This window comes from Castor canadensis, chromosome 18, assembly GCF_047511655.1.
Source record: "Castor canadensis chromosome 18, mCasCan1.hap1v2, whole genome shotgun sequence".
Taxonomy (NCBI): domain Eukaryota; kingdom Metazoa; phylum Chordata; class Mammalia; order Rodentia; family Castoridae; genus Castor; species Castor canadensis.
This window is the reverse complement of record NC_133403.1, coordinates 30047376-30067113: the sequence shown is the minus strand read 5'-3', so window position 1 is coordinate 30067113 and position 19738 is coordinate 30047376. Positions and strand designations below refer to the sequence as shown.

Here is a 19738-nt window from a genome sequence, read left to right as displayed (position 1 = left end):
TTCTTAGAGAAAAGAGCTTTAGAAAGCCTGGGGCCACAGCCTTATCGCCAAAGATACCACTTTACAGTGCTACTTTCAGTAATTTCCATTTCAGACATAGAACTATCCTTCAACCCTGCCAAGCCCAATTCCCCTAAATTACTGGAATCTACATTAAATATTCCAAGCCATTCTAGTAGTCTCACAGTATTTTAGGTTCTTTAAAGCAACTTAGTCCACTAGAATATCAGGAATTTCAAGAGTAAGCTCAACAGCAAGTAACAAAGCCCCAAATTAGCACTGTTTTGAACAGATAGAAGTCATGTGAAAGTCTGGAGGTAGATTGTTCAGTGTTGGCATGTTATTCATTGTTGTCAAAGATTTAAACTCTTTATATCATCCCTGTGCCATATTAATGTTAAAAATAGCCACTCTAGGGCTAGCTATCATTTCTTCAATCTAGCAGGCAGAAAAAAGGTAAAACAATAAACTCAATTGCATAGATCATTTTCACTAATATACTGTTGGCCAGAATGTGTTCATATTGTTCTATTCAACCACAAGAAAGGCTAGAAAATGTAGCCTTTACTTTGGGCAACTGTATGCCTCAGTTAAAAATCAAGGAGTATTTAGAAAGAAGAAGTGAATATTGACAGACAATTGACAGTCTCTGCCAGAAAGAGTTTATAAAAGGATTAGAAAATATAAATATAGAGACAAATCAGGAAATTGCAATGCAATTATTTTGATATATTTGATATATTTAACAAAGCAGCCAAATTATCTTTTTAATAAAATCATATCACTCCCCTACTCTGAATATTCCATCAGCTTTCAGTTTCTCTAAAAGTCCTGATGATGTCCTAATGTTTTATGTTATCTCCTTGTTCTCCATTGCCTTTTCTAACTTATTACAGTTACATTCACTCTTAATCATCTATCAATCTACTTTAGCTACCCTTCTCACCTTCCAGTTGTATCCCAGCTTAGAACTTTCTTACTCTTTCATATCTGTTGGTTAACTCTTTTGCCTCTTTCAAGTCTTCACCCAGATGCTACCACCTCAATGAGGCCTTTGTGGGCAACCTTATTTAAAATTGCAATTCCGCCTACCATCACCCCTACACTCTTAACTTACCTTTCCTCATCAATTTTTTTCAAAGGTATTTTCACCTTCTAATATCAAATAATTTACTTATTATGTTTATCATTCATTATTTGCTTCCACTAGAATGTAAGCTATCAGGGGTACTTTTTTTTCCTTTTTTGTTTATTAAAGAATTCTAAGTGATTAGACAGTGTCAGGTCCTTAATAAAAAATCTGTGAGGGAATAAATAAATGCTTTTATTTCAGACCAGCAGTAAAAAAGGTAAAAGAAATGTTAGGTGCTGGTTGGTTTACGCCTATAATCCTAGCTACTCAGGAGCAAGAGATCAGGAGGATCACAGTTCAAAGCCAGACCTAGGCAAATGCTTCACGAGACCCTATCTTGAAAAAAACTCTTCACAAAAAAGGGCTGGTGGACTGGCTCAAGGTGTAGGCCCTGAGTTCACACCCCAGTACTGCAAAAAAAACCAAATAAAACCCAACACTTTTATTACCTTAAAGTAATCTTTCTTTCAGTCCTAATCTGTCATCTTACCTTCGGACTCATCCTAGATGCTTTAATGACGTATATCAGAGATGAGAGATTGTAAGCCATTTTAATCAGTATTGTGAGTGCATTACTACACCTGGAAAGGTCTGGTAAGTAACATTCTTTGACGTTATTTCTTAGGAGCATATTGTTTTGGTCTTAAGAAATTTTAGGATGTGCATATTATGAACGATTTCTAGGTTGCAAATAAGAAAATCTCAATTCAAATTACTCAAGCAGAGAAAGAAACTTGGCTCATCTACCTAGGAAACTGAAAAGACATGGTTGCTTGTAATAAATGGTTTCAAGGATTCAAATATTACCATGAATCTCTGTCACTTTCTGTATCTCAAGTGTGCTTTCATCTATTTTGGCCTCCATTCCTGTGATGGAGTCTTACATTGTTTTTAAAACTAGAAATCCCAGAGAATAGAGCTGCTTTCTCTTCATAGGGACTTTGTTTTGCCCTTCTCTATGTCTGAGGAGGTGGCACTTTGTATGGGCAGCCTCGGAGACACTTCTTCCCTGGCATGAAAGACAAGGACACATAATTGAACGTCCCATCAGAATCAAGAGGAAGGTAAGTTCCAAAAAGGAAAAGGGCAGACAAAAATAGAAAGTAAAATACATCAGTAACATTCCGTATGTAAGTTTGCTTATATGAGCAGTTTTCTGGCAAACAGCAAAAAGTTAAAATAGTTTGTAATAATTAAGCATTTTTCCTTTCTTAAAACAGGATTATACAAATTATAGATTTAGATTCATTTTTTTCTTCCTTTAGGTTCTCATCACTGTAAATTTCTATTGGAATTTCACATTTAATAGCTGCTGTGTGGTCTAGAACACGATGACAAGTTAATTGTGATTAATGTTCACCCTCAATTTGAAATCCAGGAGGATTTTATGTCTTAAATGAAATAATATTCTCCCCCATTCTTAGCAGAAAATGCCAAAAATAGAAGCTAAAGATCACAGAGAAGCATTGTCTCAAAATTCTTTATTCCTATTGACTAAAGCAATGGAGGAATCACAACCAACCAACCCTGAGGTTACCTTGGATGAGAATACTGCAGACCCAAATTGCAAATATATTTCAGATGATTTACCAAAGTAAGAATATTATTTAGGTGGCTTGAACTGAATTCTGAAGAGGATAAATGTGCTTATGGAAGGTTATCTAGGTAAGTGTTTGTTCAGTATTTATTGGATGTAAATACTAACTTGGAGATGTAATGGGCTAGAAAGGTTGTTGACTGAATGAGACTCCTGTAATTTTTCTACTTTATGGGAAGGAAAAAGAGAGACATTGTAATAAACATGGATTTCTCTGGGTTCTAACTTGAACAGATAATAACAATAATGATATAATAGCAGTTAATATTTGTTGGCTATTTGCCAGTGACCATGCTTAGCCCTTAACCTGCATTTCATCAATTTTGTCCTCAAACCAAGTCTGGGAGGAATACTGGCAGATAGTATTTTAAACATCTTCAATTTAACAATGAAGAAGGAAGATGTAGAGTCAACCAACTAGACTATATTCATACTTTACATAAGTAGAGAGGTGTGGTTTGAACCCAAATGGATCTAACTCCACAGCACTTATCAGAAGTATAAGGCAGAAAAGAGAGACATTTTGCCAATGTTTCTCTGTTAGAAAGTGAAAAAACTTTCAGCTTATTTTTAGTTTTGTTTTGTTAGCATATATTAACTGTACAAAATAATGGATTTCATTGTGATGTTTTCATACGTGTTCATAATGCCCTTTGATCATATTTACCTTCCCCTACCCTTTCTCCCGCTGGTCCCCTACCTCTTCCCAGATAGTCTGCCCTTCTATTTTCATGCCATTTAAAAAAAATCTATATTCCTCATATGAGAGAAAACATGTGATATTTGTCTTTCTGAATTTGGCTCATTTTGCTTAACCTGATGATCTCCAGTAAAGCTGTGACTTTAAAACATGTCTGTCAGACATGTTTTAAACATGTGTCAGCTTGGCTAAACATGATGCCATAGTCTATGTTAAAAAGAAAACATGCTGTGAGAGCATCACCAAAGTCATTCCCAAATTAGACTTTTTTGTTAATCTACTTATAGAAATTCCAGATCATATTTATTTCCTATTAACAGTTTTTCTGCTTAATTTTTTGGTGACACTAGGTTGAGATAGATGAACTTAGTCCTAGGTATCTGCTAGTACTAGGTATTTGCCTTTTATCCCGAGCTAACCCTGGTATTTGCCTTATATCTTTGAGCAATGAGTTCACATGAGATCTTTTACATGGTACACTAGCTATATGGCTAGATATTTTTTAAAGTGGCTTACCCTATTGTTATATTGTAGGAAAGTGAGTTGTGCCTGACAATATTCCTCCTAAACAAGATAATAAAAAATTCCAAATAGGATTTTTAAGTATTCTTTATACAAATGTCAATTCTAATAAAGTATGTAAGTGAACATACTTTATTGTTTTTAGAATTTATTTTTTTAATTATCACTCAAATTGGCATCATATTTTCTTTTCATTCCAAGTAATTTTTGTGCGTTTTTAGATACTTAATTTTTTTCTGATAGAGCTAAATGTAATTTCTTTGGTTTCTTCTTCCTTTCTTTTTTCCTTTCTTTGATTTTGACTTTGTCATTTTTATATAATATGTTAGTCTTTGCCTGTGACACTTTCCTACTGCCTGATTTTTGTACTTTTTGTTTCAACATGCTTCTTGTTTCTCTGTTTAAATCCTAACTTCTTTTCTGTCACTATTACCTGTTACCATCAACTTTGATTTGATCATGTGCCTAGAGTGGAAAGTGGAAGACAATGCCCAGAGGTCTTTTACCTTCACTTCATGAAAAACAAATGATGAGTCTCAATCTTTTTAAAAGGGGTCAAGTTCATAAGGCTAATGGTAAATCTAAGATCTGTTGGTATGCATATGATTATCAGAGAGAGGCAATTTTCTCTTTAAATGAAGACATTTTCATCCTGATTGGGGTTAAAACTTCTCCGATCTCATTCTTTTTGCCTTGCCCTTTTCTCCTACCATCTTTGTGGTCTTTTTATGAGAATAGTTATTAAAATACAGTTAATTTGTTTTTTCTTATACAGATTGTACTTTTCTTCACTAAAAATTGTGCTTTTTACAAAATATGCCTACGCATGTGTCCAATCATAGTAGCTGTATAGTAGCTGTACAGTAACCATTTTGTTTTCATGTTATCTGATGCTATTAATTTACCTTTTATTGTATTTATGTGACTCATCTTTTCTTTTTTTGTGCTGTTTCAGTATTTTATTTCTTCTGTCATTCCATTCACATTTGCTTGTGTCAGAGTGAAAACTAATGTTCCAGATCCCACTCCTACTAGAAAACTAATATCAATGTAAATGTGGTCCGATCCTCTCATTTTATGAGTCATCATTTAGAGAACCGATGACTGGAAAAGTCTAGGCTATGGCTGCTTCCAGGAAAGGTGGCAATAAGAAAAATGTCCTAGCCATTTGTGGTTTGATGTGCTCATAGATGACATCAAAGCATCAGCCATTGAGACACGGATGGCAGAAACAACTATTTATTAGGAATATGTATGTATTCAGGACAGTCCACCATGTTCATAGAAAGTGTCTCCAAATATGGTAATGGGTGGTTTCCAAATACAACTGTATTTTAAAATTAAAAAAATGTCATAAACAATATCTCATTCTACCCATATGGAATATGTTTTCTTTTAATGATATTAGCTGTCACTCATCTAAGGGATGTTATGTCATTATTTTAATAAAGGAAGGTTACAGTATGTCTTATCCTACTGGCAGCTCAGTGTATTTCTAACTCTTACAGTTCCCTTAAGAGGAAAATTACTTTTTTAGTACATTAAATGAGGACTGAAATCAGTTGTTTTAATGGGTACCAATAAACTTTTGTTTTAGATTGTCTAAGCTGCTCTTTCACAGGTAAAGCTTGCTTTCAAAGACACTTGGCATAGTGCTCGTCTCTTCAGTCACTTCACTATGTAATTTCACTTATCTTGGGAATTTTAATTGGAGTGAGGCTTAGACCCTTTTTCAAATATAAATATTTGGATATATTGCCTTTTTTTTCTTTTAGTGTATATTAATTTTACATAGGGGTTTCACTGTGCTATCTCCATACTTGCATATATTTTACCTTAATCAGATTAACCCCCTCTATGGCTATTCCTTTTGCCCATTCCCACTCCCCACTATTTTTAGTGAGTTTCACTATGCCCTCTTCATATATAGACATGATGTATTTTGATATTATTCACCCATCATTCTCTTTTCCTCTATTCCTCTCATTCATCCCTCCCAAAAGTCCCACATTTACACTCATTATATATAAACATGAATATATATGTATATATATCCACATATATTAGATCTACACTGTATTTGAGAGAAAACATGATATTTATCTTTATGAGCCTGGCTTATTTTGATTAACATGATAACCCGATTCCATCCATCTTCCTGCCAATGGCATAATTCCATTCTTTTTTATGGTTGAATAATACTCCAGTGTGTGTGTGTGTGTGTGTGTGTGTGTGTGACATTTTCTTTACCCACTCATCTGTTGAAGGGCACTAAACTGATTTCATAGCTTATGAATGATGCTGCAATAAGCATGGGTGTGCAGCTATCTCTGCTGTATTCTGCCTTACATAACAGGAGTAGCAGGATCATATGGTATTTTTAGTTTTTTGAGGAACCTCCATATTGATTTCAATAGCGGCTGTACTAATTTACACTCATACCAGCACTGTGTATAGATTCCTCTCCCTCTCTCCCCCATTCTCTTTAGCATTTTTTGCTTGTGTTCTTGATGATAGCCATTCTGACTGTTAGGCAATGAATCTAAGTAGATATATAACCTCTTCTAGGGGCAGTTTAAGTGTAGTAATTTCATCATCCCAAAGATGAGCTATTGTTTCACACCATGAGACAGGCAGCAAAAGAGAGTGAGAGGGGGACAGTAATAGTGAGTGCCCTTTACTGTTCTCCAACAAAGTACATTTTTCTCAATTCATAACTTGTCAAAATGTTCCTTCGAGCATTTAAGAATATCTCTGTAAATTATCCATTATTTATTAATATTCATAAATATATTGTTTCCTTTAAAAATGATAAAAACTAGATAATTTCTTTTTAAAAATTTGTTACTTTGGAACAAGTTATATATAGTATGCAAACCTCCCCTAATTTTAGATTTAGGATATACCTTTCTTTGTGCTTTTGTACATACAAAACAATTCTTTTTTGATGGAATTATTTATTCCCTCACATTGGTCCTTAAGAATCTTAGGAATTGTTTGTCTTGTTCAGAATTTCCTTCTTCTATAAAAGTAAACCATTTTAGCAGACATTGGTTGATTTTCTCCTATGTGGCATATATGTAGTTTGAACATAGTACATTGATTATTATTCAGTCATTGAGTTGCAAGTAAAATTTTGATATATATGTGTTATAAAATAACCTGAAATTGCTCTGCAATTGGAAAACCTTTATCAACATTTTTAGGCTAAACTAGAATTGTATTTTCTTCTGGTATTGGAAATTAAATTTATAAGGAATCATTCACTTTCATTATTATCACTTTAATTATTCACTTTCTATGATACTTAAACAACATTCTATCAGAGACATTATAAAGTTATTTATATCTTTGGAGGTTATTCATTTAAGCATGTTAAGAAAAGAGCAGGATGAAGTTTGATGAAATCTTAGTGCTTTGTGTAGTCCAAAGATTTTATAAAAGATTGCATTCACCAAAGATATATGAGTTTATTTCTTTAATTGGTATTCTTTTAAATACTAGCATTCCAATATTTATATTTTCTGATTTATTATCAAACATGCTTATGGTAATTTTCCTTTGTGTTTATATTTTCTTATTGTGTATATTCCAATTATAGAGTTTAATTACCATTAAAATGGTAATATGATAAAGATAAGTTTTACAAATGATAATATTAAAAACCCACAGAACTCTTTAGGAAGGTTTAAATGCCATTAGAATATAAAGCAAGAAATATATGCTTGTCAAATATACAGTATAAATAAATAAGTTAGATGAAAATGGTTGACTACATTTAACAAAGAGTCTACCAAATAATGAAGGGCTAAAGAGTGGTTGTTAGATTTGATGTACTTCATTGTATATTATAAGTAATTGCTATCCATAAAAATTCTATGGCTTCTGTATGAGAAAAAGAGACATTTTGACAGGCAATAGTAGCATGAAATGACAGCAAGTACAAATCCTTGGCAACTGTCATTATCCTGCTGTTGAATTCACATCCAAACTATATGATAACTTAGACTTGAATATTTGTATTGAGCCATGGTCTGTCAAAGTAGCCACACTTCTTACTTATGAATAGAATTATTAGCCACATGCAGATTTATGCCATAGAAGTCTAAATTTACCAAGAATGCTTTGTGTTTCAGAAAAGCAGAGGGGGGGATTAAAACGCCACATATTTTATGCTTACACTAAAATTTCTGGTGAAATGTTTTAATTAAGTAAAAGTTTAATTTTTAGAAAATAACATATTACTTTATATTTTATCCTATCATGAAATTAATTCAACATCAACAAACATTTTTTTTAATTTTTATTGTTTTATTATTCATATGTGCATACAATGCTTGGGTCATTTCTCCCCCCTGCCCCCACCCCCTCCCTTACCACCCACTCTGCCCCCTCCTTCTCCCCCCCCTCAATACCCAGCAGAAACTATTTTGCCCTTATCTCTAATTTTGTTGTAGAGAGAGTATAAGCAATAAGAGGAAGGAACAAGGGATTTTGCTGGTTGAGATAAGGATAGCTATACAGGGCATTGACTCACACTGATTTCCTGTGCGTGTGTGTTACCTTCTAGGTTAATTCTTTTTGATCTAACCTTTTCTCTAGTTCCGGGTCCCCTTTTCCTATTGGCCTCAGTTGCTTCTAAGGTATCTTCTTTAGTTTCTGTGCGTTGAGGGCAACAAATGCTAACTAATTTTTTAGGTGTCTTACCTATCCTCACTCCTCACTTGTGTGCTCTCGCTTTTATCATGTGCTCATAGTCTAATCCCATTGTTGTGTTTGCCCTTGATCTAATGTCCACATATGAGGGAGAACATACGATTTTTGGTCTTTTGGGCCAGGCTAACCTCACTCAGAATGATGTTCTCCAATTCCATCCATTTACCAGCGAATGATAACATTTCGTTCTTCTTCATGGCTGCATAGAATTCCATTGTGTATAGATACCACATTTTCTTAATCCATTCGTCAGTGGTGGGGCATCTTGGCTGTTTCCATAACTTGGCTATTGTGAATAGTGCCGCAATAAACATGGGTGTGCAGGTGCCTCGGGAGTAACCTGTGTCACAGTCTTTTGGGTATATCCCCAAGATTGGTATTGCTGGATCAAATGGTAGATCAATGTTTAGCTTTTTAAGTAGCCTCCAAATTTTTTTCCAGAGTGTTTGTACTAGTTTACATTCCCACCAACAGTTTAAGAGGGTTCCTTTTTCCGGGCATCCTTGCCAACACCTGTTGTTGGTGGTGTTTCTAATGATGGCTATTCTAACAGGGGTGATGTGGAATCTTAGTGTGGTTTTAATTTGCATTTCCTTTATTGCTAGAGATGGTGAGCATTTTTTCATGTGTTTTTTGGCCATTTGAATTTCTTCTTTTGAGAAAGTTCTGTTTAGTTCACTTGTCCATTTCTTTATTGGTTCATTAGTTTTGGGAGAATTTAGTTTTTTAAGTTCCCTATAGAATCTGGTTATCAGTCCTTTGTCTGATGTGTAGCTGGCAAATATTTTCTCCCACTCTGTGGGTATTCTCTTCAGTTTAGAGACCATTTCTTTTGATGAACAGAAGCTTTTTAGTTTTATGAGGTCCCATTTATCTATGCTATCTCTTAGTTGCTGTGCTGCTGGGTTTTCGTTGAGAAAGTTCTTACCTATACCTATTAATTCCAGAGTATTTCCTACTCTTTCCTGTATCAACTTTAGAGTTTGCGGTCTGATATTAAGAACCTTGATCCATTTTGAGTTAGTATTGGTATAGGGTGATATACATGGGTCTAGTTTCAGTTTTTTGCAGACTGCTAACCAGTTTTCCCAGCAGTTTTTGTTGAAGAGGCTGCTTTTTCTCCATCGTATATTTTTAGCTCCTTTGTCAAAGACAAGTTGGTTATAGTTGTGTGGCTTCATATCTGGGTCCTCTATTCTGTTCCACTGGTCTTCACATCTGTTTTTGTGCCAGTACCATGCTGTTTTTATTGTTATTATCAGCAAACATTTTTTTTTTTTTTTTTTTTTTGAACAGTATTTATTTTTATTCATATATGCATACATTGTTTGGACCATTGCTCCCCCCTGCCCTCCACCTCCTCCCTCTCTTCCCCACCCGCCTCACTTCCAGGCAGAACCTGTTCTGCTCTCTTCTCCAATTTTGTTGGAAGAGAAGACACAAGCAATAATAAGAAAGACCTAGCGTTTTTGTTAGTTTGATAGAAGGATAGCTATACAGAGAGATTCCTAGCATTGCTTCCATGCACATGTGTATTACAACCCACATTGGTTCATCTCTACCAGACCTCTTCACTACCTCCCAGTCACCTTCCCATAGTGGCCTCTGTCGTTTTAAGGTTACTATATTAACTTCTCTACAGTGTACACATAAAACACTTTCAAGTTTTGAGTTTCCTGCCTTTCCTCATGGCATGTGTTGAACAGTATTTTTTGAGAAATTTTTTTTTTTTTTTTTTTTTTTTTTTTTTATTCCTGCCTGACTCTCTTTTCATTGCACATCCTATCCTGTTCTGATGAGAATGTCTGTTCAGAATTGCTCTGATTCAGGGCTACTTCATGGAAGTACCTATGATGGACAAAGAGATGGACAGAGCAGCAAGGTAGCTGCAATGCAGTATGATTATTTATGATCCAAGCCAGGACGCCTAAGAGAATAAAAAGGGGTGCGCTTTAATCATGGTTCCAGGACATCAAGCATTGTCCAGTGTAATTTGGGAAGATGGCCAGTCTAAAAAGAACACAGCTTTGGAATGGAGGGTTTTGCTTGTTAGTTCAAAGAAACTCAGTTTTCTCTATCAGCAAACATTTTTAATAAAACTGAAAATAAAGCAAATGTAACTCAGATTACTAATTCTATTACTTCAGAGATGGAGCGATTTTAGGATTAAATCTAGTGGTCCAGCAGTGTTATCAAAGAGACTGGCTCCCTGTGTCTTTTCCTTTGCCATCTTCAGAATATTAGCCAGCTCCTCAGCTTGACCCTGCCTGCTTGCAAGGTGGCTCATTGAATGTTCACTCAACAATATCCAAAAGATGAAGATGACTGTTTGCTCACTTTTGTCTCTTTCTTATTAGGGGAAAAAACTTTTCCCCAAAAGACCTCTCATGTCTCTTTGGCTAAAGTTGGGAAATAAGTAAATCTACTGCCAGGGACAAGGGAGGTGGAATTACCACCACTGGCTTTAGACCATTTAGTATTTCCCACTGAGTCTGACTGGAAGATATATACCAAAGCATATAAGGATGAGTTCCCACACATAACTCAAGCTTTTTAATCTAAGGAAAACTGGGGGAATGATGGTTAGATAGTCACCAATGCCTGGCATAACTTTTGGCTTCAATTTTATTACATTTTATTTCTTAAATTTTGTTTTTTTGTCAGTGCCATTTTTATGACGCATTTTTGCATAATGTCATAGTTTACTGAAGAATAATTTCTGCATATAAATCACTAGTTGAGCTGGTCATGGTGCCTCAAGCCTTGTAATCATAGCTACTCAAGTGGTGAAGATTGGGAGGATAGCAGTTCAAGGCCAGCCCAGGAAAAATTTGACAAGACCCTATCTCAATCAATGGCTAAGCATGGTCGTATGTGCCTGTCATCCCAGCCTCATGGGAAAGCATAAATAGGAGAATCATGGTCGGGGCCAGCCAGACATAAAGCAACACCCTATCTCAAAGCTAATCAAAGAAAAAGGGCTGGCAGCATGGCTCAAGTGGGAGAGCACCACCCTAGCAAAAGCAAAGCCCTGTGTTCAACTCCGAGTACTACCAAATAAACAAATCACGGATTGAGTTCCTTTGGAAGTATAAAAGATGTAAAATAAGGATCTTACGTTTGGAGAGTGGGATATAAATGATCTGAAATCACATAATAAATAAAGCCAACATATCAAAATGCAAAACCATAAATCAGTTTGTATACAGGACCAAAGGGAATGATTTGGAATAAGGGATAAGTAGTATCTGGTGGGACTAACTCCTCCGGTGTTTTTTTAGCTTGATAAACTTTGATGAGGTTTTCTCTAGTGCTCTCTCTCCTCTCTCTTTCTCTTTTGTTGTTTTTTGTTTTGTTTTGTTTCTAGTGCTGGAGTTCAAACTGAGCCTTGTGTAAGTACTGTACCACTTTTTTTTTGTGTGTGTATGTGTGTGTGTGTGTGTGTGTGTGTGACAGGGTCTCACTATGTAGCTCAAGTTGGCCTTGAACTTGAACTTGTGTCCTGGATTACATAACAATGATGTAACCTGAGATCCTCCTGCCTGAGCCTTCTGAATGCTGGAATTATACATATGTGCCTCTACACCCAGCTGGTAAGGCCTTTTCTATGCTCCTAAATCCTGAATTTCTCCCTATAATAACCAGGACTTTTCCTTCATAGTTAATCACAGTTTGCAATAGCAAATTTATATGTCTATTTGTTTGAACATTTCTCTCTTCTAGTAGAGAATATTTGTTTTAATAGAAGGGGTTCTAGAAAATGTAATTCCTGAATTCATATTAACATTGATTAAACACTTCTTTTTTGGCAGTGCTGGGGTTTGAACTCAGGGCCTTGCTTGCTAGGCAGGTGCTCTACTACTTGAGCCATGCCTCCAGCCCTTTTTTGCTTTGGTTATTTTTTCAGATAAGGTCTTGTGCTTTTTGCTCAGGCTGGCCTCAGACTGACCTTCCTACTGATACCTCCCATATAGCTGGGATTGCAGACATGGATCACCACACACATCTTGTTTGTTGAGCTGGGTCTTGCTAACTTTTTGCCTGGGCTGAACTTAAACCACCATCCTTCCACTTTCTACTTCCCTAGTAACTGGGATTATAGGCATGCACCACCACATCCAGCCCTAAACACTTCTGAAAGAAATAAATCATACACATAGATAAGCTGAATGAACCCTATGGGTAGAAAGGCATACAGATAAGAGCTACAGAAGGTAATGCATTTCGGTTATAACTGAGGCAATTTATAGAAGAGCAATGAACAGCACCAGTTGTATGTGAGACCAAAAAGTATGACTTTATTAGGAGTTTTCTTCAAATTGCTATGATAAGAAGCCACTAATTGCTATATAATAAGCCACTAAGTTACATTGGTGTTATTAAAATAGAGGAAATGAGAAGAAAATTTGCTCTTGTCAAAACTAGAGTCATCTTCTCAATTCTTATCATGCTCTTTTTTTCCCTCCAGTACTAGGGGTTGAACTCAGTGCCTCATGCTTGCTAGGCAGGCACTCTACCTCTTGAGTCATGCCCCCAACACTTTTTGTTCTGGTTATTTTTCAGATATGTTCTTGATTTATGCCCATGTCAGCCTGGACCACCATCTTTCTATTTGTGCTTCTTCACACAGCTGAGATGACAGACATGTGACAACACACCCAACTTTCATTGATTGAGATGGTGGGGTCTTACAGGCTTTTTGCTAGGATTACAGAGGTCAGCCACTGTGCCCAGCCTATTTTCTTATATTTTTAGATTTCATGTCTTGAATTAATTGTCGTTGTGTAAAGCAAAAATATTAAATGAGTTTTAATGAGGGTCTCAGAGAATAAGCTTAGTTATAAATACTAATTTGGAATATCAAAAGGGTTGTAAAGTCTACAATATAAAAGATGATCTGTTTCTGATAATCCTTTTGAATATAATATAAGCCAAATGCAAATGTGTTGTAGTCCTGTTTAAGAAAAGGAGAAAAGCTTAGTTAATCTCTTAATATACCTTTTGGTTTTGTAATTCTGTAATTTGTCATATTCATTGCCTCCTATGTAGAAATTACTGAAAAGATTAATTTACATAAAGTTTTATAATTTTTAATTAAATGATAGCTGTAGTGATAAAGGTTTAAGATTAAATTTTGACATTTTTACTCATTCTTCTTTAATCACATATAAAATTTTAAAATACTTAACGTTTTAAATAGACATAGACACACATAACCATATTTGCTCTTTTTCTACAACATAATTCCTAAAGAATTATTCAAATTACAAAATGAAGCAATAGTTTTTCAAAAACTAACTATAAATTGTAATTCAGAAATGATGGAACTGATATCTTTGAGAAAAAGCAAGCATATCTGAATATTTATATGTGATTGGATGCCTCTCCCCTTAAAATATTCACTTTAGGAAGTAATTTATTCTAAAAAGCATTTTTTAAAGCTCTTCTTTGGGTTTATCATCAGAACAAGGTTCATCATTTTCAATATTTTTAGTATGGAATAATGATAAAATTTAATCTCAATCACTTTGAAGTTTTCAGAAAATAAAGTAGCTAGCATCAATTTGTTATACAAAGAGGTAATAAAAACTTGATATTTGTATAGCTAATGTGGTAGGCAGAATGGTTCCCCACATTCCCAGATATGGTTTCCAAGATTCCAACCAGCATGCTCTATGTAATTCCCTCTTCTTCATTGTGGGTTGAACCTATTAATGTAATGGGATAGCACTCTCATGGTTGCATTATATGGCAAAGCAGAATATATTTTACAAATATATTTAAAGTACATAAGGCATTGTCTTTAACGTCATCAGTAAGGAAAATTTCTTTGTTGGGTCTGACCTAGTCAAATGAGCTATTAAATAAAAGATCAGAGAAATCAGAGAGATAAGTTACTTCTAGCATCACAAAGAGATCACAGTCACAGTGTGCTCTACAACTGGCAGGAACTGAAATCAGAAAACAACCTGAATGAGCTTGGAAGAGGACCCTAAGCATTTGATAAAATTGAGGCCCCAGCTGACACTCTTTTTAGGGAAGGAGGAGTGGTACTTGGGTTTGAACCCAGGACTACATACTTGCTACACAGGTACTTCACCTCTTGAGCCATGCCTCTAGCCCCTTTTGCTCTGGCTATTTTGGAGACAAGATCTCACTTTTTGTCTAGGGGAGCCTAGACTGCAGTCCTCCTATTTCAGACTTCCTACTGTAGCTGGGATGATAGACATGCACCACCATAACCATCTTGTACTGTTGAGATGAGGTGTCATGAAGTTTTTTCCCTGGCTGGCTTTAAACTTTAATCCTCCTGATCTCAGCCTCCCAAGTAGCTAGGATTACAGGCATAAGCTACCAGCCTGGGCTCCCAGCTGACATTTTGATTTCAGCCTTATGAGATCCTCAACAGAGAGTACAACTAAGCTTTGTGAACACTCCTGACACACAGAAATAGTGTGGTAATAAATAGGTGTTATATTAAATCATTAAATTTTTGATAATGTTGTTGAACTACAACAGAAGACTAATACACATAGGTAGGTAGACAGATTGTTTTAAAGGAAGTACATTTCTGAATATGTGACTTATACTTATATTAACTCAATGGGGTGGAATTTAATTTTCATGCTTAAAAGTGTTTTGAATAAACAATGAAATAGTAAATTGGGATATTTGTTAGAAATTGAGGGCTTGCATTTTAGTTAGGAAATAATTGGTGAGAAATAGTGATTCCAGCTATAAATATACCAACACAGACGTGGATTCACGGGGTGGGAGAATGAATTTCTGCATATGATAGTAGCACAGAACTCTTACTAAAAAAGGAACCTACTTGAGATCTGTTTGTATGTGAACTATTTATAGCTATAACAAAAAAATGAGCAGTAGAAACATAGCAGAGACTTCAAAGAGAAGCTGATGAGACTTGTCTAGAAAAATTAAAAAGGAAATCTGTGCTAAAAATTAGTCCAGGCTCCAAAATGTTATGGAAAGTCTCAATAGTAGGTAAGAAAAGGGTGAGTTTTTTTTTAAGGGCAAAAGACTATTTCCTAGAACAGTTGTTTTAGGAATCCACATAGAAAGAAATTACTTAAACTTTTCCATGGAGACTATAGATGAAGCAATAAATAAAAGTGAGCACAGCACTAAACTCAATTCCATATCAATCAGGAAGGATGGAGTCCAACAAAACTACCATGCAACTTGCTGAATTTTTTAACGATAACAGTAACAAATGTAGATCTTCAATTATAATGTAAAATGTATGTAATTAATAGTTTATAAGAAAAGCAGGGAGGACATGATGTAACCCCCCCCAATCCCAAGCAAAGCAGAATTTTGGATTTGAGCTTCCTGTATAAAGTCAGGAGCCATGAAAAACAGGTACACTATCCAAGAAAAAAAATACAAATAAGTAATATTCACCAGCTCAAATAATATAATGGATATAAAGCATTCAAAAGTTCTTATATTGTCTTGACATTAACAAATTAGTAACATATTAAAGTTTAATAAGGTAAGGATTCATATTGTAACCAGTAAAAATAAAGTTAAACCATGTGTAAGATGCAACATGATTGAAGGGAAAAGAAAATAATTTAAACATTTTTAATCTAAAAGAAGATAAGAAAAGAATATAAGCAGGTAGGTAAAACAAAATAATTAGTCAAGGTTTTCCAGAGAAACAAAACCAGTAGGCTGTTTTGTGTGTGTGTGTGTGTGTGTGTGTGTGTGTGTGTGTGTGTATGCATGATAAGATATTGTCTCACCTGAGTTGTGGAGGCTGAGAAACCCCGTAAGTTGCCAGCAGTGTTGGAGGCAGCAGTGTTGTTTAAAGGCCTGACTGAGAGTCAGAAAGCTGATGATGGAGCTCTCAGAGTCTAAAGGCCTGAGAGCCAGAAGTGCCAAGCACAGAAGATTGATGGTCAGCTGAAGGTCTCAAGCACAGGAAGGGAAAATCCAACCTTTAACTGCCTTTTTGATCTATTCAGGCCCCCAACAGATTAGATGATGCCCATCAACACTGCGGGGGGCCATTTGCTTTACTTGGTCCACCAATTCAAATGTTAATCCCCTGAAAACACCCTCATAGGCAGAAACAATGTTTAACCTGACATCTGGGTATTTCATGGCTCAGTCAAGTTAATATGTAAATTTAAACATCATGGGGAGATTATAGATATAAGCATTACTGTAAACAAACTAAATTTTCTAATTGGAAGACAAACTGTCTTGATGAAGAGGATAACTGTATAAATATATATTAAATGTAAATAAGCTCAGTTCTCAAAAGACAAAAGCTATGTTTGAAAGGAGGACTATGTCTACACATATACATGTACATATTTATATGTTTGAAGGTAGAATGTCTTGGGATTTCTAAGACATTTTTCAGAGGAGAAAAGGATTTTTGAAAGAAGAAAGTGGGACAGATAAAAGAAAAACAAGGAGGCTACAGTCTTTGGGGAATCAAATATAGAAATTAAATCTAGATATAATAACTGTATTAACTAGAGGGCATTACTGGTTCACTGCTACTAATGTAGAACTACCTCCTTATCCTGCCACGTCCCGCAAATGGCTGTCCCATATTCCAAATTTCCATTTTCCTTCTAGTAGTATCTGTTCATATGCATCATTTGAATAAGAGATCCCATTTTCTAATTAACAAAAAATAAGGAAGTAATAGGGGTAATAAATAATATTATAGGATTATGGTTAAGTAGGGATTCTGAGCAAAACTGCCTAGACTTGAGTTCTTGAGTTCTATCTCTGCTACAGGCCTGCTATATGACCTTTAGCAAATTATTTAAGCCTTTGGTTTATTCATCTCTGAAAGGAAAGTAATCATATAAGGTATCATAAAGAGTATAGGGCTGTTGTGAGGATTAAATGAGAAATATATGTGAAGTGCTTAGAGTAGGGATTGGCATGAATAGAGCTGTGTCGGCAGTAGTTATTAGAACTGTTACTGTTGTCAATATGAAGCTTATGACACTGTATTTATTCCTTGTCTGACCTTTTGGACTAAATGACAGCCCCTCTAATTGGGCAGTTAAAGGGCAAAAACTGATGGACCTATTCAAGGAGGACTCCCTGGGACTGTCCACAATTTCAGGATCTCAGGGCTCATGCAACTTAGTGCAGGATAGGATTGGAGTCAAGTCTCTTTCACCACCGGTGCAGTGACGGTGACACTCTAAGCACTGGAATGTCTGGGAGCACTCAGTGGCAACATTTTGGCATGGACACCATTGCTCATGTGACGGTGGTGGCAATAGTGAGGCAGCGAGGGAAGAAGAGAGTTCAAACAGTCGTGACTCACCAACCAATTTTTAACAGGAACTTAGGAGGTACTTTTAGGAATTTGTAATGCATTCTTAGAAATAAATGAGAAGGTTGTTGAAGGGAGAATTAAGTCCTGTATTATGATGATGAAGTTGTCATGCTGGCAGGTTTGGGGTTTTTTTTGTCTGTCCTTAAGATGGACACAAGGAGGGCAGTCTTACCTTTTGATTCATATTCCTTTGGGCCAACACTGACAACAGACAAGTGAGCCAGATGGTCCATTTTTGTTGCGTCTCAGTGTTGCCCGTGTAACCATATCTTGGGGGAACTGGGAACTGTTTTATAGCTCTGTGAATCTTCCTCTGACTGTTGATACTCCTTCCCCAGGGTGAGGGGCTTAGTGGCCATTTGCAGCTGTGCTGCCATTGTTGCAGAAACACTGACATGACAGCTGCTGCACACCACCCGTCATCACCGTTGTGAAAGTCAGATGCCACATTTGGTCTTCAGGAAGGTCCTTCCTGGGCTAGAGTCCAGCCATGCTCTTAAGACATTGTTTGCCATAGTCTTGAACCTGGGTGGATCTTCAGAGTGGAGGAAGGCCACTCCTCTCCCTAGTCTGCTCAGTCGGGGCAAGCTAAAATAGATACGTGTGATAACAACAGTAACAATAACAGAATACAACTTCTTGGATCCCAGATTTTTAGCTCCCATTGATCCTCTGTCACATACACACACACACACACACACACACACACACACATTTCCCTGTAACAGATGACTACTTAATAATTGAACATTTTACTCATTTATAGATATAAAAAAGGCAGACCAGAAGTAATGTAATTATAATGATATCTGTGGATGTGAAAGTTTTGGAGAGGGAGCTGTCCTTGCTGAGTTTTTGTCAGTAAGCATGTTAGTTTAGAGTTGAGTGTATGTGTATGTTAAGGGGAGTTGTATTATGTGTAAAGAACTAGCATTATGTATAATTGAAGAACTAGCAAATTGGAAAGAGGTAGATTTGGTGTGCACAAAAACAGTCCCAGTTACAGTAACATATGGAAACTGACCATCCTTTCTGCTTGATTATTGTACAGCTCTATATTCTCAAATATGTTAAAACTTGTTTCATTTTATTTTACAAGTAAAATCTAAACAGTCCATCTTTCTCACATCATCCCAGGTCATATAATCCTCTGTCCACACACCATTGTTCATCTACATGCCACTCTTTCAACTTAAACACGAGTTATGGTGACCAGCTGCCCCAGTTTGTCTGAGACTGAGGGAGTTCCTGGGATGTGTGACTTTCAGTGTCAAATCCAGGACAGTGCTGAACATATCAGGATGCAACCTTTACTAGCTTTATTCCTTCTCAGGTTAAGCTGGCTTTCAACAAATTCTTTTCGTATTTTACCCAGGTTTTCTATTGGGGGATAGTTTGCAAGTTTCTTAACGGTATGGCCCACATTTCTTTTACTTTAGTATTTCCTTATAGAGAGAGAGAGTTGACATTTGATAAAATGATTCTCATTTAAATTTTTTGTTATATTGTTTCAAGCATCCCACAAACTTTTTTCTTTAGTTTAACTAAGTGAAGTAATGAAACTTAGAAGGTTTTATGTTAGTAGAACGCTGTCACTTGCTGATTACGTGACATTGGGTAAATTTATTTAACCTCTCTGAGCCTCAATTTCTTGTCTGTAAAATGGGGATAAAAATACTACCTACCTCCCAGAGATATTGTAAGCATTAAATAAAATACCAGCCAAGCGTGCAG

The 19738-nt window shown here is 35.8% G+C and overlaps 1 protein-coding gene and 1 pseudogene across 2 annotated transcripts in view; both read left to right on the top strand.

Annotated features, from left to right (window-relative positions):
- LOC109676735 (doublecortin domain-containing protein 1-like) overlaps nucleotides 1–19738 on the top strand; it is a 1027711-nt pseudogene that overhangs the window by 915946 nt on the left and 92027 nt on the right.
- The window catches only part of LOC141418785 (doublecortin domain-containing protein 1-like), a 52485-nt gene that overhangs the window by 31416 nt on the left and 1331 nt on the right, over nucleotides 1–19738 (top strand). The window contains exons 2-3 of one of the 2 annotated variants that reach the window (XM_074060661.1): nucleotides 2069–2196; nucleotides 2560–2726. In XM_074060661.1, the coding sequence (XP_073916762.1) occupies nucleotides 2069–2196; nucleotides 2560–2726 (295 nt within the window). Of the gene's footprint in view, nucleotides 1–2068; nucleotides 2197–2556; nucleotides 2727–19738 lie in introns of both variants that reach the window. The other variant, XM_074060660.1, reaches the window with a different exon arrangement.